Genomic DNA, 16,039 nt, shown 5'->3' with positions numbered 1-16,039 from the left:
TCCTTCACTGCTGCCCCACAGACCCCAGACTGGGGGGATGTGAATGGAGAGGGGGGGTTCTGGGTGAAATTCCCATGGGGGGAACCACCCCTCTGCAGGGGGCATTGGGGTACAATTTCCCCCCACTCCACCCTGCCCCCCTCTTTGCTGCACGCTGGACCCCCCATTTCTGTGTTAAGGACCTAGCCCCCAGACCAGAGCTCGGTCCCCTCCTGGGGGGCCCTGATCCTTTCCCCACATGCGAGGGGGCCTGATCCTGGCCTTCCCCTCCCCAAGCCAGATGAGCCCAGCCCCCCACTAATCCTGGGAGGCAGCGGCTGGCTGCCGGACCAGCTCCCCCAGCCCATGGTGGCCAGGCCAGGGGGCTGGAGCAGCTGCCGGTGGGGCAGAGCCCAGCCGCCCGCCCCCCCTCTTCTGTGCGCCCTTGGGGGGAGCTGGGCTACCCCAGGGGCCCGGCTAAAAGGAGACCCTGCAGCGTTAGCCCCGCCCCAAATAAGCGTAGGTCCCGCCCACACCCCGATAAGCCCCGCCCCAGAGACCCATAGTCCTCGCCCAGCTACGTCACCGCCCCGCCCCTCTGGCCACGCCCCACCGCGTGGCGCGAGCGGTTTGCGCTGCCCGCGGAGCCGGGACCATGGAGGAGCCGCGCGGGGCCGCTGGGAGCGCGGGGTGAGGGGCGGGGCGCTGCCCTCCGCCCCATACCCATAGCGCCCCAGGGACCCCCTCCGCCCCATAGAGCCCCCAGGACCCCTCCGCCCCATAGAGCCACCCGGGACCCCCTCCACCCCATAGACCCCCAGGGACCCCCTCCACCCCATAGACCCCCAGGGACCCCCTCCTCCCCATAGACCCCAGGGACCCCCAGGACCCCCTCCGCCCCATAGCGCCCCAGGGACCCCCTCCGCCCCATAGACCCCAGGGACCCCCTCCTCCCCATAGAGCCCCAGGACCCCCTCCGCCCCATAGAGCCACCCCGGGACCCCTCCACCCCATAGACCCCAGGGACCCCCCTCCGCCCCAAAGACCCCCGGGACCCCCCTCCCGCCCCATAGACCCCCCGGGACCCCCCCTCCGCTCTATAGACCCCGCCCCATAGAGCCCCCCGGGACTCCCCTCCACCCCATAGAGCCCCCAGGACCCCCTTCCGCCCCATAGTACCCCAGGACCCCCTTCCACCCCATAGACCCCCTTCGCCCCATAGACCCCCGGGACCCCCTCCTCCCATAGAGCCCCAGGAACCCTCCTGCCCCATAGAGCCCCAGGGACCCCCTCCTCCCCATAGACCCCCGGGACCCCGTTCCACCCCATAGACCCCAGGAACCCTCCTGCCCCATAGACCCCAGCCAGGAACCCCTCCCTATAGTCCCCTAGGGACCCCTATTCTGCCACATAGACGCCCCAGGGACCTCCCTCCTCCCCATAGACCACCCCCGGGACCCCTCCTCCCCATAGACCACCCGGGACCCCCTTCCGCCCCATAGACCCCGGAACCCCCTTCCGCACCAAAGACCCCAGGACCCCCTTCTGCCCCAAAGACCCCGGGACCCCCTCCGCCCCAAAGACCACCCCAGGACCCCCTCCTCCCCATAGATGCCCCAGGAACCCTCCTGCCCCATAGAGCCCCAGGGACCCCCTCCTCCCCATAGACCCCGGGACCCCATTCCACCCCATAGACCCCATGATCCCTCCTGCCCCATAGACCCCAGCCAGGAACCCCCTCCCTATAGTCCCCTAGGGACCCCTATTCTGCCCCATAGACGCCCCAGGGACCTCTCCTCCTCCCCATAGACCCCGGAACCCCCTCCTCCCCATAGACCCCGGGACCACCCTCCCGCCCCATAGAGCCCCCGGGACCACCCTGCTCCCCATAGAGCCCCCAGGGACCTCCCTCCGCCCCATAGACCCCGGCACCCCCTCCTCCCCATAGACCGCCAGCCAGGAAACCCCTCCTCCCCATAGACCCCGGGACCCCCTCCGCCCCATAGAGCCCCCAGGAACCCCTCCTCCCCATAGACCCCTGGGACCCTCCTTCCGCCCCATAGACCCCAGCCAGAAACCCCCTCCCGCCCCATAGACCCCCGGAACCCCCTCCGCCCCATAGACCCCGGGATCCCCTCCTCCCCATAGAGCCCCAGCCAGGAACCCCCTCCCACCCCATAGACCCCGGGACCCTCCTCCTCCCCATAGACCCCCCTGGGGACCCCCCTTCTCCCCATAGACCCCCAGGGACCTCCCTCCTCCCCATAGACCCCTAGGAACCCCTCCGCCCCACAGACCCCCAGGATCCCCTCCGCCCCACAGACCCCGGGACCCCCTTCCTCCCCATAGACCCCGGGATCCCCTTCCTCCCCATAGACCCCAGCCAGGGACCCCTCTCCTGCCCCATAGACCCCGGGACCCCTCCGCCCCATAGACCCCGGGACCCCTCTGCCCCATAGACCCCAGCCAGAAACCCCCTCCGCCCCATAGACCCTCCCGGGACCCCCTCCGCCCCATAGACCCCAGCCAGAGACCCTCCGCCCCATCGACCCCGGGACCCCCTCTGCCCCATAGACCCCAGCCAGGAACCCTCCGCCCCATAGACCCCGGGACCCCCTCCCACCCCATAGACCCCTGGGACTGTCCTCCCGCCCCATAGACCCCGGGACCCCCTCCGCCCCATAGACCCCAGCCAGGGACCCCCTCCGCCCCATAGACCCCCTTCTCCCCATAGAGCCCCGGGACCCCCTCCCCATAGACCCCAGCCAGGGACCCCCTCCTCCCCATAGACCCCAGGGACCCTCCACCCCATAGGCCCCTAGGAACCCCCTCCTCCCCATAGACCCCCGGGACCCCCTCCCGCCCCATAGACCCCAGCACCCCCTCCTCCCCATAGAGCCCCGGGACCCCTTCCTCCCCATAGACCCCAGCCAGGGACCCCTCCCGCCCCATAGACCCCAGGACCCCTCCTACCCATAGACCCCGGGACCCCTCCTCCGCCCCATAGACCCCCAGCCAGGGACCCCCTCCTCCCCATAGACCCCCAGGGACCCCCTCCGCCCCATAGGCCCCTAGGAACCCCCTCCTCCCCATAGACCCCGGGACCCTCCTCCCACCCCATAGACCCCAGGAACCCCCTCCTCCCCATAGAGCCCCCGGGACCCCCTTCCTCCCCATAGACCCCAGCCAGGGACTCCCCTCCTGCCCCATAGACCCCAGGAACCCCATTCTGCCCCATAGACCCCAGCCAGGGACCCCCTCCCGCCCCATAGACCCCGGGACCCCTCCTCCCCATAGACCCCGGGACCCCTCCTCCGCCCCATAGACCCCAGCCAGAAACCCCCTCCGCCCCATCGACCCCCGGGACCCCCTCCGCCCCATCGACCCCGGGACCCCCTCCTCCCCATAGACCTCCAGCCAGAGACCCTCCGCCCCATAGACCCCAGCCAGGAACCCCTCCGCCCGATAGACCCCCGGGACCCCCTCCGCCCCATAGACCCCAGCCAGAAACCCTCCGCCCCACAGACCCCGGGACCCCATTCCGCCCCATAGACCCCAGGAACCCTCCTGCCCCATAGACCCTCAGCCAGGAACCCCCTCCCTATAGTCCCCTAGGGACCCCTATTCTGCCCCATAGATGCCCCAGGAACCCCTCCCCTATAGACCCCAGGAACCCCTCCTCCCTATAGACCCCTCAGGGACCCCTCCTCTCCATAGACCCCTAGGGACCCCCTTCTGCCCCATAGATCCCCAGGAACCTTCTTCCTCCCCATAGACCCCCAGGGACCCCCTCCACCCCATAGACCCCAGGAACCTTCCTTCCGCCCCATAAATCCCCAGCCAGGAACCCCTCCTCCCTATAGACCCCAGGAACCCTCCTTCCGCCCCATAGCCCCCAGCCAGGAACCCCTCCTCCCTATAGACCCCCAGGGACCCTCCTTCTGCCCCATAGACTCCCCAGTGACCCCCTCCTCCCTATAGACCCCCTTGGGACCCCTCTTCCCCATAGACCTCCCCAGGACCCTCCCACCCCATAGACCCCTAGCCAGGAACCCCCCTTCACCCCATATACACGACCCCCGGGACCTCCCTCTGCCCCATAGAACTCCAGCCAGGGACCCCCCCTTCCACCCCATAGATCACCCTTCCACCCCACAGACCACCCCCAAGGACCCTCCTCCCACCCCATAGACCCCAGCCAGGGACCCCCTTTAACCCCATACACCTCCCCAGGGACCTCCTCCACCCATATCTCCCTTCTACCCCATAGGCCCCCAGCCACCAATGGGACCCCCAGCCTGGATCCCCACCTCCCATGGGATGCCTGACCTCCCCAACCCCCATGGGACTCTCCTCTGCCCATACACTCCTCATGGGACCCCAGCCGGGACTCAACCCCCACCCCATAGACACACCAGCCAAGAACCTTCCTCCACCCCATAGATCCCTCCCAGCCCCTCCATGGACCCCAGCAGCCCCCATAACCTCCCAGCCAGGGAACCCCACCAGAGGACCCCTCCACTCCATAGGACCCCAGCCCCCATGGGACCCCCTCTGCCCCACAGACCCACAGGAGCCCTCAGCCAGGAACCCCTACGCCCATGGGATGCCTCATCTCCTCAGCCCCCCACAGGACACCCCAGTCCCCAGTGAGACCCCCCTCTTCCCCATAGTCTCTCCATGGGGCCCCCCAGCCAAGGACCTCCAGCCTCCCATGGAACCCCCCCAGCCAGAGACCCCCCCCCCTCCACCCCACAGCCTCCCACAGGAGCCCCCAGACAGTAACCCCCACCCCCCATGGGATTCCTGACTTCCCCAGCCCTCCATGGGCCCCCCCTCTGCTTTCAATGGGGCCCCCCAGCCAAGGATCCCCAGCCCTCCATAAGACCCCCTCCAGCCTCCCATGGGACTGCCCCAGCCAGGGCAGCCCCAGCCCATGGCATACACCCTCCAGCCCCGTCAGAGACGCCCTGCATGGGATCCCCTGCTCCATCCAGTGTACCGCCCCCATGGGACCTCCCTCCAGGAGGCATGGAGGTCTCTGGTTGAGGGTTGGGGGGATCTATCCCATGGATGGAGTCTGTGGGGCTGGACAGGGGCTCCCGTGGGAGGCAGGTGGTCTGTGGTTGGGGGGTTTAAACCCCCCATTAAACCCCCATTAAACCCCCCAACCACAGACCACCTGCCTCCCACGGGAGCCCCTGTCCAGCCCCACAGACTCCATCCATGGGAACCCCCATTCCAGCCCCATAGATCCCCCCCCAACCAGAGACCTCCATGCCTCCCATCCAACCCCTGTCCAGCCCTTAACCCCCAACCAGGGCATCCTGCCCCACATGAGAACCCCCTTCCAGCTTAAGAGTCTCCTTCCTCCAGCCCCACCAGCCAGGGCACCTCCTCCCACAAACACCCCATCCGCCATCCCCGCCCAAGAGGAACCCCTCCATCCCCACAGGAACCCCATCCCACCAGGGATTCCACCAGCCCAGATCCTACACACACACAGGCCCTCTGCTCACCCCGCAAACATGGCCCCCCCAATTCACATGTCCCTAGCCCCCAGACCACCGCCCCTCCCTCCATAGAATTCCCATCTCCTGTTGGAGGGGGTGGGATCTCTGTCTCTGACCCCCTTTTCCGTTTCCCCCGCAGCTCCCCCAGGCCCAGCTGCCCCAGCCCCATGGAGCCGCCCGCCTCAGACCAGACCACGCTGGAGAAGATGCCCGTTGTGCCCTCCAGCTCTGCCACGCCTTGGATCCTGGGTCGCCCCTCGGCCGGGGCCCTGTCCTCCGTCACCGTGCCCGTCCGGCTGGACACCCTCGCCTACCTGCTCAACAGCGCCCTCCTGAGGGCCTACTCGGCCGTGCCGCAGACGCCCCTCTCCTGCGGCCACGGGGCATCGGCCATGGGCCACGGCGGGCCTCCCCCGCGTGCACTGGGCTGCGGGTGTCAGCCACACTACTGCTGCGGCCCCCAGCCAGCTTGTGCCAACTCCCAGCCGGCTTGGGAGGGGTGCTGTGGGTCTGGCGCCGTGGGGCAGAGCAGCGCCGGCTGCTCCCAAGAGATGCACGGGGGCCGCGACGACTGGCAAGACTCCTCTGCGAGACGGGACCAGCGAGGGACTCCGTTGCTGAGTGGCTGGGGGGAGAACCGGCGAGCGAGGGAGCAGAAAGATTTCTGTCGGCCCGGGGGGTGGCAGAGGCCGTGGGGCAAGGCAGACTCTGCCCCGGGCAAGGCAGACTCTGCCCCACACAAGGCTGGGCAGTGGGGCCCGGGGAGAGCCCAGGGCTCAGATTATGCGGCCAGGAAGCGGAACCAAGATGGCTGCCTGTTGGATGCCCCTGGGGCGAAGAGATGGTCTAGTGGAGGGGCGAAGAGATGGGGGTCCGGTGCAGGGAAAACCGAAGCAGCCAAAGCTGCCAGGGAAGATTGGGAGGCAGATTATGGGGGATCCACCACCCGAGGGAGCGTCTTGGGGAAAGCCTGGTCCTCCCAGCCCAACCTCCCAGCTTCCCAGGAAGGAGAAGACTGGGAAAAGGAGTATGAGGAGTCCCCCAAATCGGCACCGGGGGTTCCCCCTCTTCCACAGGTGGCTTTGAAGGTTCAACCGGCCTCCCGCCAGGAGAGGACAACGCCCCGCCCCACTAGCAGGGACGGCAGCTTCTCCAGCTATCTCCATAAGCTCATCGCCGACCTGCCCGGGGGCTCCAGCCAGGAGAGACAGCCCCCTGGAGGCGCCGCCGGCTGTGGGACACGGCCCCCGGGAGGAGGAGGAGGAGGCCTGAGTGGCCAGGGGTCTGCCAAGCTCGGCGATTTCATGGCCAGGCGCGTTGACCTCCCCAGAGCCGCCACGGAGAACGAGGACAGAGCGTGAGCCCTGGGCCGTGGAAGGGCCCATCGGGGCTCCCTCCTGGGCCGAAGCTGGGGCCTCGTGGTTCTCCCATCAAACCGGCCACCCGTTGCTGACTCCACCAGCCCACAGGGCTCGGCCGTTCAGCCAAGGGTTGGTTTGTTAATAACCCCGTTCTTTTTCATCCTCCAGCTTCGGCCCATGATCCTCCATTCCTAACCTGCCTCAACAAGTCTTCTACCCATGATCCTCCCTAGCTGTCTACCCATGATCCTCTCTTCCTGGCCCTCTACCCATGATCGTGGGCCCCAAACAAGCTTTCTATCCATGATCCTCCTTTCCTAGCCCTCTACCCATCCTCCATTCCTAACCTGCTCCAACAAGTCTTCTACCCATGATCCTCCCTTCCTAACTGTCTACCCATCATCCTCCATTCCTAGCCCTCTGCCCATCATCCTCCATGCCTAACCTGCCCCGACAAGTCTTCTACCCACAGTTCTCCACTCCTAGCCCTCTACCTGTGACCCTCCACCCCAAATAAGCCTATTCCCCATGATCCTCCATTCCCAACCTCTTGTCTTTCTCTGTCCAAAGATTTTGATGTTGGTTTAGGTTTAAGAATGATCAGAAATGGGGGGTTTGCCTAAAGAGCAACAGATGGAGCCAGATTTCTGTTGTGTTTGTCTCTTTTAATTTGTTACTTTCCAAGATTTGGTTGTGAAACAAACCCAAATCCCCTGTCTTCTCCCCCAGAGTGCCAGGGCACGGGGGTTTGGTATCATTTTGTTACTAACTGGAACCTTTGCTTGTATGTCCGGGTCAGGAAACGAAACTCAAATTAGTCCCCTCCGTGTTCTGCAAAGTAACGCTGTGGTTTGTGTCATGTGCTTAGCGTGGAGTGGACACGTACATGTCACGCAGGGCTCTACCGTGACCTGCCTCGCGTCACAAGATCAGGGCCTAAATTTGTGACGTCAAAGGTCTGGAGATTAGTACATATTCCGTGCATTTTTACACACACGCATACCCCCGAAATCTTACTCTGTGTCATCACGGGTGGTATTTCTCAAGTTTTGTGGTTTTCTTTCTAGGTTTAAAACCATGCCAAGGGCCAGGCTGTTTGGAAGCCTTGTTAAGAGTTGACTCCCTGACGGCGTTAAGTTGTGTTTGCAAAGAGAGTTGGATTGTGAGTTGTTTGAACGTGTTGAAACCTTTCTCTGGGAAGACTGAGTTTGAACTCAGCTCTCTGTGTAAGTCTGTATCGATTGCATGGGGGAGCCAGTCGCTCTGCTAACTACCCCAGAACTCAGGGAGGCCAGGCGATCGATTGCTAAAATATAGATGTTAGGCAGTAAAATTTCTCTCGGAGATTGAAAAAAGTGAGTGTCACTTATCGCATATGCTGTGTGTGTCATATCTGCAGTATAACTTCTGTGCGATACAAAGGACAAAATGGTGAATTTGACGTACTGCATTTATGATCTAGTAACCATGCGACTCTCCCCTTTTCACCGCCGTGGATCCCCGAGAACTGCACCTAGAACTGTCATTGTGCTTTATACAAAACTTCAATCTGATTTGTTGCATCGAAGACATCTAGATGCAATCATAGGAATGTGCTGGCTTAACTATATAGCCCAGGAAAATGATATTGTCGTGATCTCTAAGCAAAACAATCCTACCCATTCTCTGCCATATGTAGAGATTAAAATAGTGAATGTGAACGATTTAATATTTGAATTATTGCAGCGGTATCCCAGAGACATTATATTGCCCATAGAGTTCTGCCTTGTGCTATCAAGAGGTTTAATTTCCATATGACTTGTTTGCACGTGTGACGTCGAGGCGTGTTAATCGAAATCCAGCCCTTTCATCTATATTGCATGTACATTATATCGCATATCCGATGCATATTGCACAGAAATTATATTGCTGTGATCTCTGACAGGCAATATCCTGTGTGTGCTAGGCAGAGGTTAAAAGGGGGGATTTGACTGATTTCGTGTATCGTGTATTATATGACAACGTACATATGCAGTTGGTCAACTTTGCCATTTTAATACACAGCACAGAGCAATGACACTACTCAGCGAGAAGGCAAGTGCTTTCTGTAACTCCGTATCGCGGCGAGAAATGATACTGCGTATGTGACTCCTCCAGCAGCGGCTTCTGACCCCGATGGATGATGCCTCAGACACGCCTGGTTCTGAACACCAGCGAGCGTTATTGTGGGGTAATCACATGGGGGGGTATATTGAACAGAGGCCCTGAGACATTAAGAGCAGAAGATGCCTTCACGTTCATCCCGAAGGTGGCTCCTTCGAATCCGAGGAGCAAAGTTATGGGGCTTGGGGGTGGTTAAGTCCCTGGTTTGTTTGTTCTTAAGAGATCATTCGCATGGTGCGTGTGTTTTGCCTCAGATCTTCTGGGGTGTTGTGTCTTGAAAGGGGACCGAGGTGGGATCCCTCAGGACGGGAGCCTAGGACCGGCAACCAGTGCCCCCCAGTGGGCGCGGTGGCTGGGACCCGAATTGGACCCCGGAGAGTGGACACTCGGGAGGCTTCAGAATAACTGTCATTTAATGCAACGTAGGAAATGTTGGCGTGTGCTGAGTTCTGTGCCATTGGGAATAAAGGTGTTTGTACTTGGCTGCGTTGGGTTTTCAGTGAGTCTGTATTGATGGACGTTACTTGGCAAGTTAGAGGGTCAGGGGATGGGACACGGGGCCTTTCCCTTCTCGGGGGAGCCGGGCCGGCTCTCATCCGGCCCCAGGCCGGGGCACTGGCTTCAGAGGTGCCAGGAATGAAATGAAAATCTGCCCCTGTTGTCAGTAGGCCAGTTCCTGTAGCTGCCGGCTCCCTCCTTTGGGTGGCAGGAGGAACGCAGCCCGTCCCGGAGCTGGAGAGGAACAGGTGTTTGGGCAGGAGGGGCCCCATGCCTCACCCCAGAGGTGGCTGCATTTCAGCACTGGGCGAGGGATCCCTGTCTGAAACCCGGACACGCCGCTCCCTTTTCCCCCGCGCTGGTCGGGGAGGCCCCTGTGCGGCCGCTCCGGGCTCAATGGAAGTGACGACTCATCAGGTTGTTTTGAGGCTCCGGGGGCAGGACTGCTGGGACTGCAGATCCCGGCTTCTGGAACCAGCTGCCCCTGCCACGGCCCCCCGGCCCGTCGTTGGCATTAAGGGATTTGCCGGCCTCTGCAAAATTGCTGCCGGTGGCTGGGAGAGGAGAGGGGTGACAGTGCGGAGCAGAACCGGGCGCTGGGGTCGGCACAGGTAGGGGGCACCACCGGGGGGAAGGGGACACAGGAACCCACCGAGGGGCTCCCCCTCTGACCTACACCTGGGAGCAGACACACCCTGGTGTACACAGACACACAACCAACTGATCCCCCCACCACCACCACCGGCACACACCGGCCCGGGGACGCTAATACACAAATACGCACACACAGGCCCTGAGAAACACCCCCCGCCACTCTCACACCCACACACGCCCATGCAGCAATGCTGCTACAATACTTATCAACCCACTCCCCTCCCAGAGCTGGGGACAGAACCCAGGAGTCCTGGCTCCCATCCCCCCCTGCTCTAACCCACCAGACCCCACTCCCTTCCCAGAACCCAGGAGTCCTGGCTCCCAGCCCACCCTGCTCTAACCCACCAGCCCCCACTCCCCTCCCAGAGCCGGGGACAGAACCCAGGAGTCCTGGCTCCCATCCCCCACTGCTCTAACTCACCAGACCTCACTCCCTCCCCAGAACCCAGGAGTCCTGGCTCCCAGCCCCCCGCTCTAACTCACCAGCCCTCACTCCCCTCCCAGAGCCGGGGACAGAACCCAGGAGTCCTGGCTCCCAGCCCCCGCTGCTCTAACCCGCCAGCCCTCACTCCCCTCCCAGAGCCGGGGACAGAACCCAGGAGTCCTGGCTCCCAGCCCCCCGCTCTAACTCACCAGCCCCCACTCCCCTCCCAGAGCCGGGGATAGAACCCAGGAGTCCTGGCTCCCAGCCCCCGCTCTAGCCGGTTTTGTGCTGTCTGCAGGCTCAGGCAGGATGTACAGCTTCATGGCAGGGGGGCTTTTCTGCGCCTCGGTGGGGAACATCCTGCTGGTGGTTTGCACAGCCACTGACTACTGGGTGCAGTACCGGATCCAGGGGGCCCTGGCCCACCAGGGCCTCTGGCGCTACTGTCTGGCGGGCAAGTGCTACATGCAGATGGAGAACATTGGTAAGGACCACGAGGGGGCGCTGTGCTGCAGGGGGTGGGGTGGGGGTCTCCCCTGGTAGGGCTGGCCCCGATGCCCCAGCCTGGCACTAGGGGGCGCTGTGCTGCAGGGGGCAGGGTGGGGGTCTCCCCTGGTAGGGCTGGCCCCGATGCCCCAGCCTGGCACTAGGGGGCGCTGTGCTGCAGGGGGCAGGGTGGGGGTCTCCCCTGGCAGGCAGGGCTGGTCCCAATGCCCCAGAGCGGCACTAGGGGGCGCTGTGCTGCAGGGGGCAGGGTGGGGGTCTCCCCTGGCAGGCAGGACTGGTCCCAAAGCCCCAGCCTGGCACTAGGGGGCGCTGTGCTGCAGGGGGCAGGGTGGGGGCTCTGCCCTGGCTGTCAGGGCTGGCCCCGATGCCCCAGGGCAGCGCTAGGGGGCGCTGTACTCCCAGAGGCCCTGGCATTTGCTCCAAGAGGCAGGGCTCGAACCCAGGGATCTGGGCAAAACCCCAGCTGGGGCGATGCCATTCGGTTCCCTAAATCCGCTCTCAAGCTGAGATTTTCATTTGCTTCACCTCCTAAATTGTACTGAATTGTTGTGAATTAACCAGCCACTGTGCCCTGCCCCAGAGGTGGCTGCATCTCAGCACCAGGTGAACCAGCCCCGTATGGTGTTATGTGTGGCTGTTCCCCGTCTGCCCTGCCCCAGAGGTGGCTGCATGTCTGTGCCAGAAGAGCCAGCCCCACGCGTGGCGTTATGAGCGGCTGTTCCCCAGCTGCCCTGCCCAGAGGTGGCTGCATCTGTGCACCGGGCGAGCCGCCCCCTTCTGAACAGGAGCAGTTTTGAGTGTTTTCTCCCCGCTGCTCTAGCCTACTGGAACGCCACCCGGGCCTTCATGATCCTCTCTGCCCTGTCGTGCTTCGCTGGCATCATCACGGGGATCTTGTCCTTCGCCCACCGATCCACCTCCGAGAGATTCAACCGGGCGTTTGCTGCCGGGATAATGTTCTTTGTCTCCAGTAAGTGTCTGCCCGCTGCCGCGGGGACCCCAGCTGGCCACCAAGACACAAGGAAGGGAGTGGGGTCTGGTGGGTTAGAGCGGGTGGGCTTGGAGCCAGGACTCCTGGGTTCTCTCCCCAGCTCTGGGAGGGGTGGGGGGTCTAGTGTTTAGAGAATGGGGGGGGCAGTGGGAGCCTGGGTTCTCTCCCGGCTCTGGCAGGGGGGGGGAGTGTAGTGGTTAGAGCAGAGGGGAGGGGGGAGGGGCTGGGAGCCAGGACGCCTGGGTTCTCTCGCGGCTCCGGCAGGGGTGGGAGTGTAGTGGTTAGAGCGGGGGGAGAGGGGAGGGGCTGGGAGCCAGGACGCCTGGGTTCTCTCCCGGCTCCGGTGGGGGCACGGGGTGCAGTGGTTAGAGCGGGGGGAGCGGGGAGGGGCTGGGAACCAGGACGCCTGGGTTCTCTCCCGGCGGCTGGGAACCAGGACGCCTGGGTTCTCTCCCGGCTCCGGGGGGGGCACGGGGTGCAGTGGTTGGAGCGGGGAGGGGCTGGGAACCAGGACGCCTGGGTTCTCTCCCGGCTCCGGCAGCGGAGGGGGGTGTAATGGTTAGAGCAGGGGGGAGCGGGGAGGGGCTGGGAGCCAGGACGCCTGGGTTCTCTCTCGGCTCCGGCGGGGGAGGGGGTGCAGTGGTTAGAGCAGGGGGGAGAGGGGAGGGGCTGGGAGCCAGGACGCCTGGGTTCTCTCCCGGCTCCGGCGGGGGGGTGGTGCAGTTACACTTCCCAGGCATGTAGCGGTTTCTCTGGCCTCTTGTCCTGCCCCCGGTCTCTGCCCCCCCCCCCAGCGCTCTTCGTCCTGCTGGCCATGGCTGTCTACACCGGAGTCACCGTCAACTTCCTGGGCAGGCGGTTCGGGGACTGGCGCTTCTCCTGGTCTTACATCCTGGGCTGGGTCGCGCTGCTCATGACCTTCTTCGCAGGTACCGGCCCTTCCCCTCTAGGGGGCGCCAGCTCCCATCCAGCCCCAGGGCGGTGGGGGCCTGGCAATGGGGCCTTCCCCCTCTGGGGGGCGGCAATAGGGCACCTTTCTCCTCATCCAATTCCTTGTTTCACACTCCCTGTCCAGGAATGCCCCAGCTCTGACCAGTAACCCCCCTCCCAGAGCCGGGGGGAGAACCCAGGAGTCCTGGCTCCCAGCCGCCCCTGCTCTAACCACTAGACCCCACTCCCCTTCCAGAGCCGGGGGGAGAACCCAGGAGTCCTGGCTCCCAGCCCTGCCCCGCTCTAACCACTAGACCCCACTCCCCTTCCAGAGCCGGGGAGAGAACCCAGGAGTCCTGCCTCCCAGCCCCCCCCTGCTCTAACCACTAGTCCCCACTCCCCTCCCAAAGAACCCAGGAGTCCTGGCTCCCAGCACCCCCCCTGCTCTAACCGTTAGACCCCACTGCCCTCCCAGAGAACCCAGGAATCCTGGCTCCCAGCCCTAACCACTAAACCCCTCTCCCCTCCCAGAGAATCCAGGAGTCCTGGCTCCCAGCCCCCCCCCCGCTCTAATCACTAGACCGCACTCCCCTTCCAGAGCCAGGAAGAGAACCCAGGAGTCCTGGCTCCCAGCACCCCCCTGCACTAACCACTAGACCCCACTCCCCTCCCGGAGCCAGGGAAAGAACCCAGGAGTCCTGACCCCTCAGTGCTGTTAAACAGCCCCTCTCTCCCCCTCGCAGGGATATTTTACGTGTGCGCGTATCGGATGCACGGATGCCAGCGCGTGGCTGAGACGCGTTAAACCCTGCGTGGTGGCGCCGCAGCGAATCGAGCCACGAGTGATACCTCGCCATTCCCCACCCCCAGCCTTCCAGCGACCCGCAACGGGACATCCCCGTAGCAAACACCCTCCGTTCGTTTCATCAGCTTCCAGGCCAGCTTCCTCCTTTGGCGCTCGGTGCTGGACCAGCTCCGTGCCCCCAGCCGCTTTAGAATCAAATCAGACAAAGGGAAGCATCCAGTCTGGGGGAAACCGAGGCACGGCGAGATGGGCTGACCTGCCCAGTGTCACGCAGGAACACAGCAGCAGTGCTGGGAATTGGAACCCAGGTGTCCTGAGTTCCCGGCGGGACCATCCTTCCTTTAGAACCAGACTTAAAATATCAAGCCCCCGTGGCTGACTGAACTTGTGCTGTAGCTTTGATTGATAAGCAGACAGGCCCTGAAGTTAAATTGTTAATTGTTAAATTACAACGGCTCAGAAATTTCTCTCTACTTCCGCGCCCCTCCTGAGTAGCGTTAACTAAGACAACGTAGCAGCAGGAACCGCAGGGTTAAAGTTTCGTGTCTTTGGCCCGGCAGCTCCGATTTTTGCCTTTAACGAAGTTTTATGCATTGAATTTCCTTGGTTTTTCTTTTTTTAAAGAAAAAGAATAAAGGTCCTGAAAGCAGTTTGTTCCGTCGTTGATTTCTACCCACAAAATCTCTAGCTGTGCTTGGAAACCCAAGTGCCTCAGACCCTAACGCGGTTTTAAACCACTTGGCAGTGTTTGCAGTTCAAGCCTCTGAAATCCCAACGATGTTTTTTTAAACAAATTTTCTTAATTGCCCAGGCTTTTTGGTCAAAGGCAGGAAAGGTCCTTGAAAGCAACTTAGCCTGTCTCGAGCGCCAAAGCGGTATTAAACTGTTGGGAATATTTAGAATTAAATTATTATTCATTTGTATTTTCCTAGCATCTGAAACTCCAGTCATGGACCAAGCCCCTGGCAAGTGAGGCCCTTACTCATGTTAAATTTCCTTTCTTTTTAATAACAAGTTTTTAAGGCAATTAAGCTGTCTCTAAAACCAAAAAGTATTAATTTATGCACAAATATCTATCACCCAGGGTCCCTCTTACTGAATTTCCCCCTCTTTTTTTTTTTAAAGAAATACATTTTCTTTAGGCTGAATGAAGTTGTCTAAAAAACCAAAGACGCATTAAACCATGTTAGATGGGTTGGGATCTGAGTTACTACAGAGAATTCTTTCCTGGGTGCTGGCGGGTGAGTCTTGCCCACATGCTCAGGGTTTAGCTGATCACCATATTTGGGGTCGGGAAGGAATTTTCCTCCAGGGCAGATTGGCAGAGGCCCTGGAGGTTTTTTGCCTTCCTCTGCAGCATGGGGCATGGGTCACTTGCTGGAGGATTCTCTGCAGCTTGAGGTCTTTAAACCACGATTTGAGGACTTCAATAACTCAGACACAGGTTAGGGTTTGTTACAGGAGTGGGTGGGTGAGATTCTGTGGCCTGCATTGTGCAGGTCAGACTAGATGACCATACTGGTCCCTTCTGACCGTAAGTCTATGAATCTATGAATTTTAAATATTTACGTGAAACAGTTCGAAATCCTCACAAAGTTTTTACATTGAATGGCCTAGAATTGTTATTTTGAAAGGAATCTATCCAGCCAGCAAAATGCTTCACAGGAATCTGTGGGCTGTGACGGGGGAAAGTCAAACCATTTCATCCGGGCAACGTGGACGTGTTTTTCGTTTTGACTTTTACATTCCAAATATGACTTTTAGGATGACGGTAGAAGCAGCAAAGAATCCTGTGGCACCTTATAGACTAACAGACATTAGGATTACATCATCGTTAAGCTTGCGTCAATAGAACGTACATGACCTTGAATATTTTAACAGACTATTAAAAGCCTAAATGAAATGAACTGAAACACTTGGAGGGTCCCACACAGACATTTTTTGGAGTTTTCCTTTTGCGGGCAGTGTTCAGTTTTTGACTTTTTGTTCCCATTTGGAACGAGCAAAATTCAAAATGTCAGAATGTCCCACCGAACAGACATTCAGGCTGCGGACCAGCCCGCGGTTTGAACTTACGTTGAAATAATCACAACGTTTTTTGCACTGAATTTCCTAGGTTTTTAGATGCCTATAAAATTATAAATAAAAGCTAAGGGAGGGGGGAATTTTTCAAAAGCTCCTAAGTCGCATACGCCCTTTTCCTCAAAGGTGCGTACGTAGGCACAACAAAATACC

General features: G+C 61.1%; 2 protein-coding genes across 2 annotated transcripts; both read left to right on the top strand.

Moving 5' to 3' along the window:
* The first annotated feature begins 570 nt into the window (after positions 1-570).
* C24H19orf84 (chromosome 24 C19orf84 homolog) lies at positions 571-9,478 on the top strand. The gene is made up of 2 exons (XM_039512195.1): positions 571-669; positions 5,632-9,478. Exons 1-2 carry the CDS (start codon positions 635-637, stop codon positions 6,851-6,853), a joined length of 1,257 nt encoding a protein of 418 aa, XP_039368129.1. The 5' UTR covers positions 571-634; the 3' UTR covers positions 6,854-9,478.
* Positions 9,479-10,880: 1,402 nt separating this feature from the next.
* LOC120390006 (lens fiber membrane intrinsic protein-like) lies at positions 10,881-14,310 on the top strand. Its single transcript, XM_039512197.1, has 4 exons — positions 10,881-11,055; positions 11,899-12,048; positions 12,864-12,998; positions 13,743-14,310. Exons 1-4 carry the CDS (start codon positions 10,881-10,883, stop codon positions 13,802-13,804), a joined length of 522 nt encoding a protein of 173 aa, XP_039368131.1. The 3' UTR covers positions 13,805-14,310.
* Positions 14,311-16,039: the final 1,729 nt, after the last annotated feature.

Source organism: Mauremys reevesii, linkage group 24 (assembly GCF_016161935.1).
Source record: "Mauremys reevesii isolate NIE-2019 linkage group 24, ASM1616193v1, whole genome shotgun sequence".
NCBI lineage: Eukaryota > Metazoa > Chordata > Testudines > Geoemydidae > Mauremys > Mauremys reevesii.
This window is presented reverse-complemented; position numbering and strand designations above follow the sequence as displayed.

What these genes read in the sequence shown, in the direction of transcription:
- C24H19orf84 (XM_039512195.1), top strand. Translation starts at nt 635, where the DNA reads ATGGAGGAGCCGCGCGGGGCCGCTGGGAGCGCGGG. An exon ending in GGGGCCGCTGGGAGCGCGGG is followed by an intron (nt 670 to 5,631) that starts GTGAGGGGCGGG and finishes TTTCCCCCGCAG; the next exon opens with CTCCCCCAGGCCCAGCTGCC.
- LOC120390006 (XM_039512197.1), top strand. Translation starts at nt 10,881, where the DNA reads ATGTACAGCTTCATGGCAGGGGGGCTTTTCTGCGCCTCGGTGGGGAAC. An exon ending in CATGCAGATGGAGAACATTG is followed by an intron (nt 11,056 to 11,898) that starts GTAAGGACCACG and finishes CCGCTGCTCTAG; the next exon opens with CCTACTGGAACGCCACCCGG. An exon ending in GATAATGTTCTTTGTCTCCA is followed by an intron (nt 12,049 to 12,863) that starts GTAAGTGTCTGC and finishes CCCCCCCCCCAG; the next exon opens with CGCTCTTCGTCCTGCTGGCC.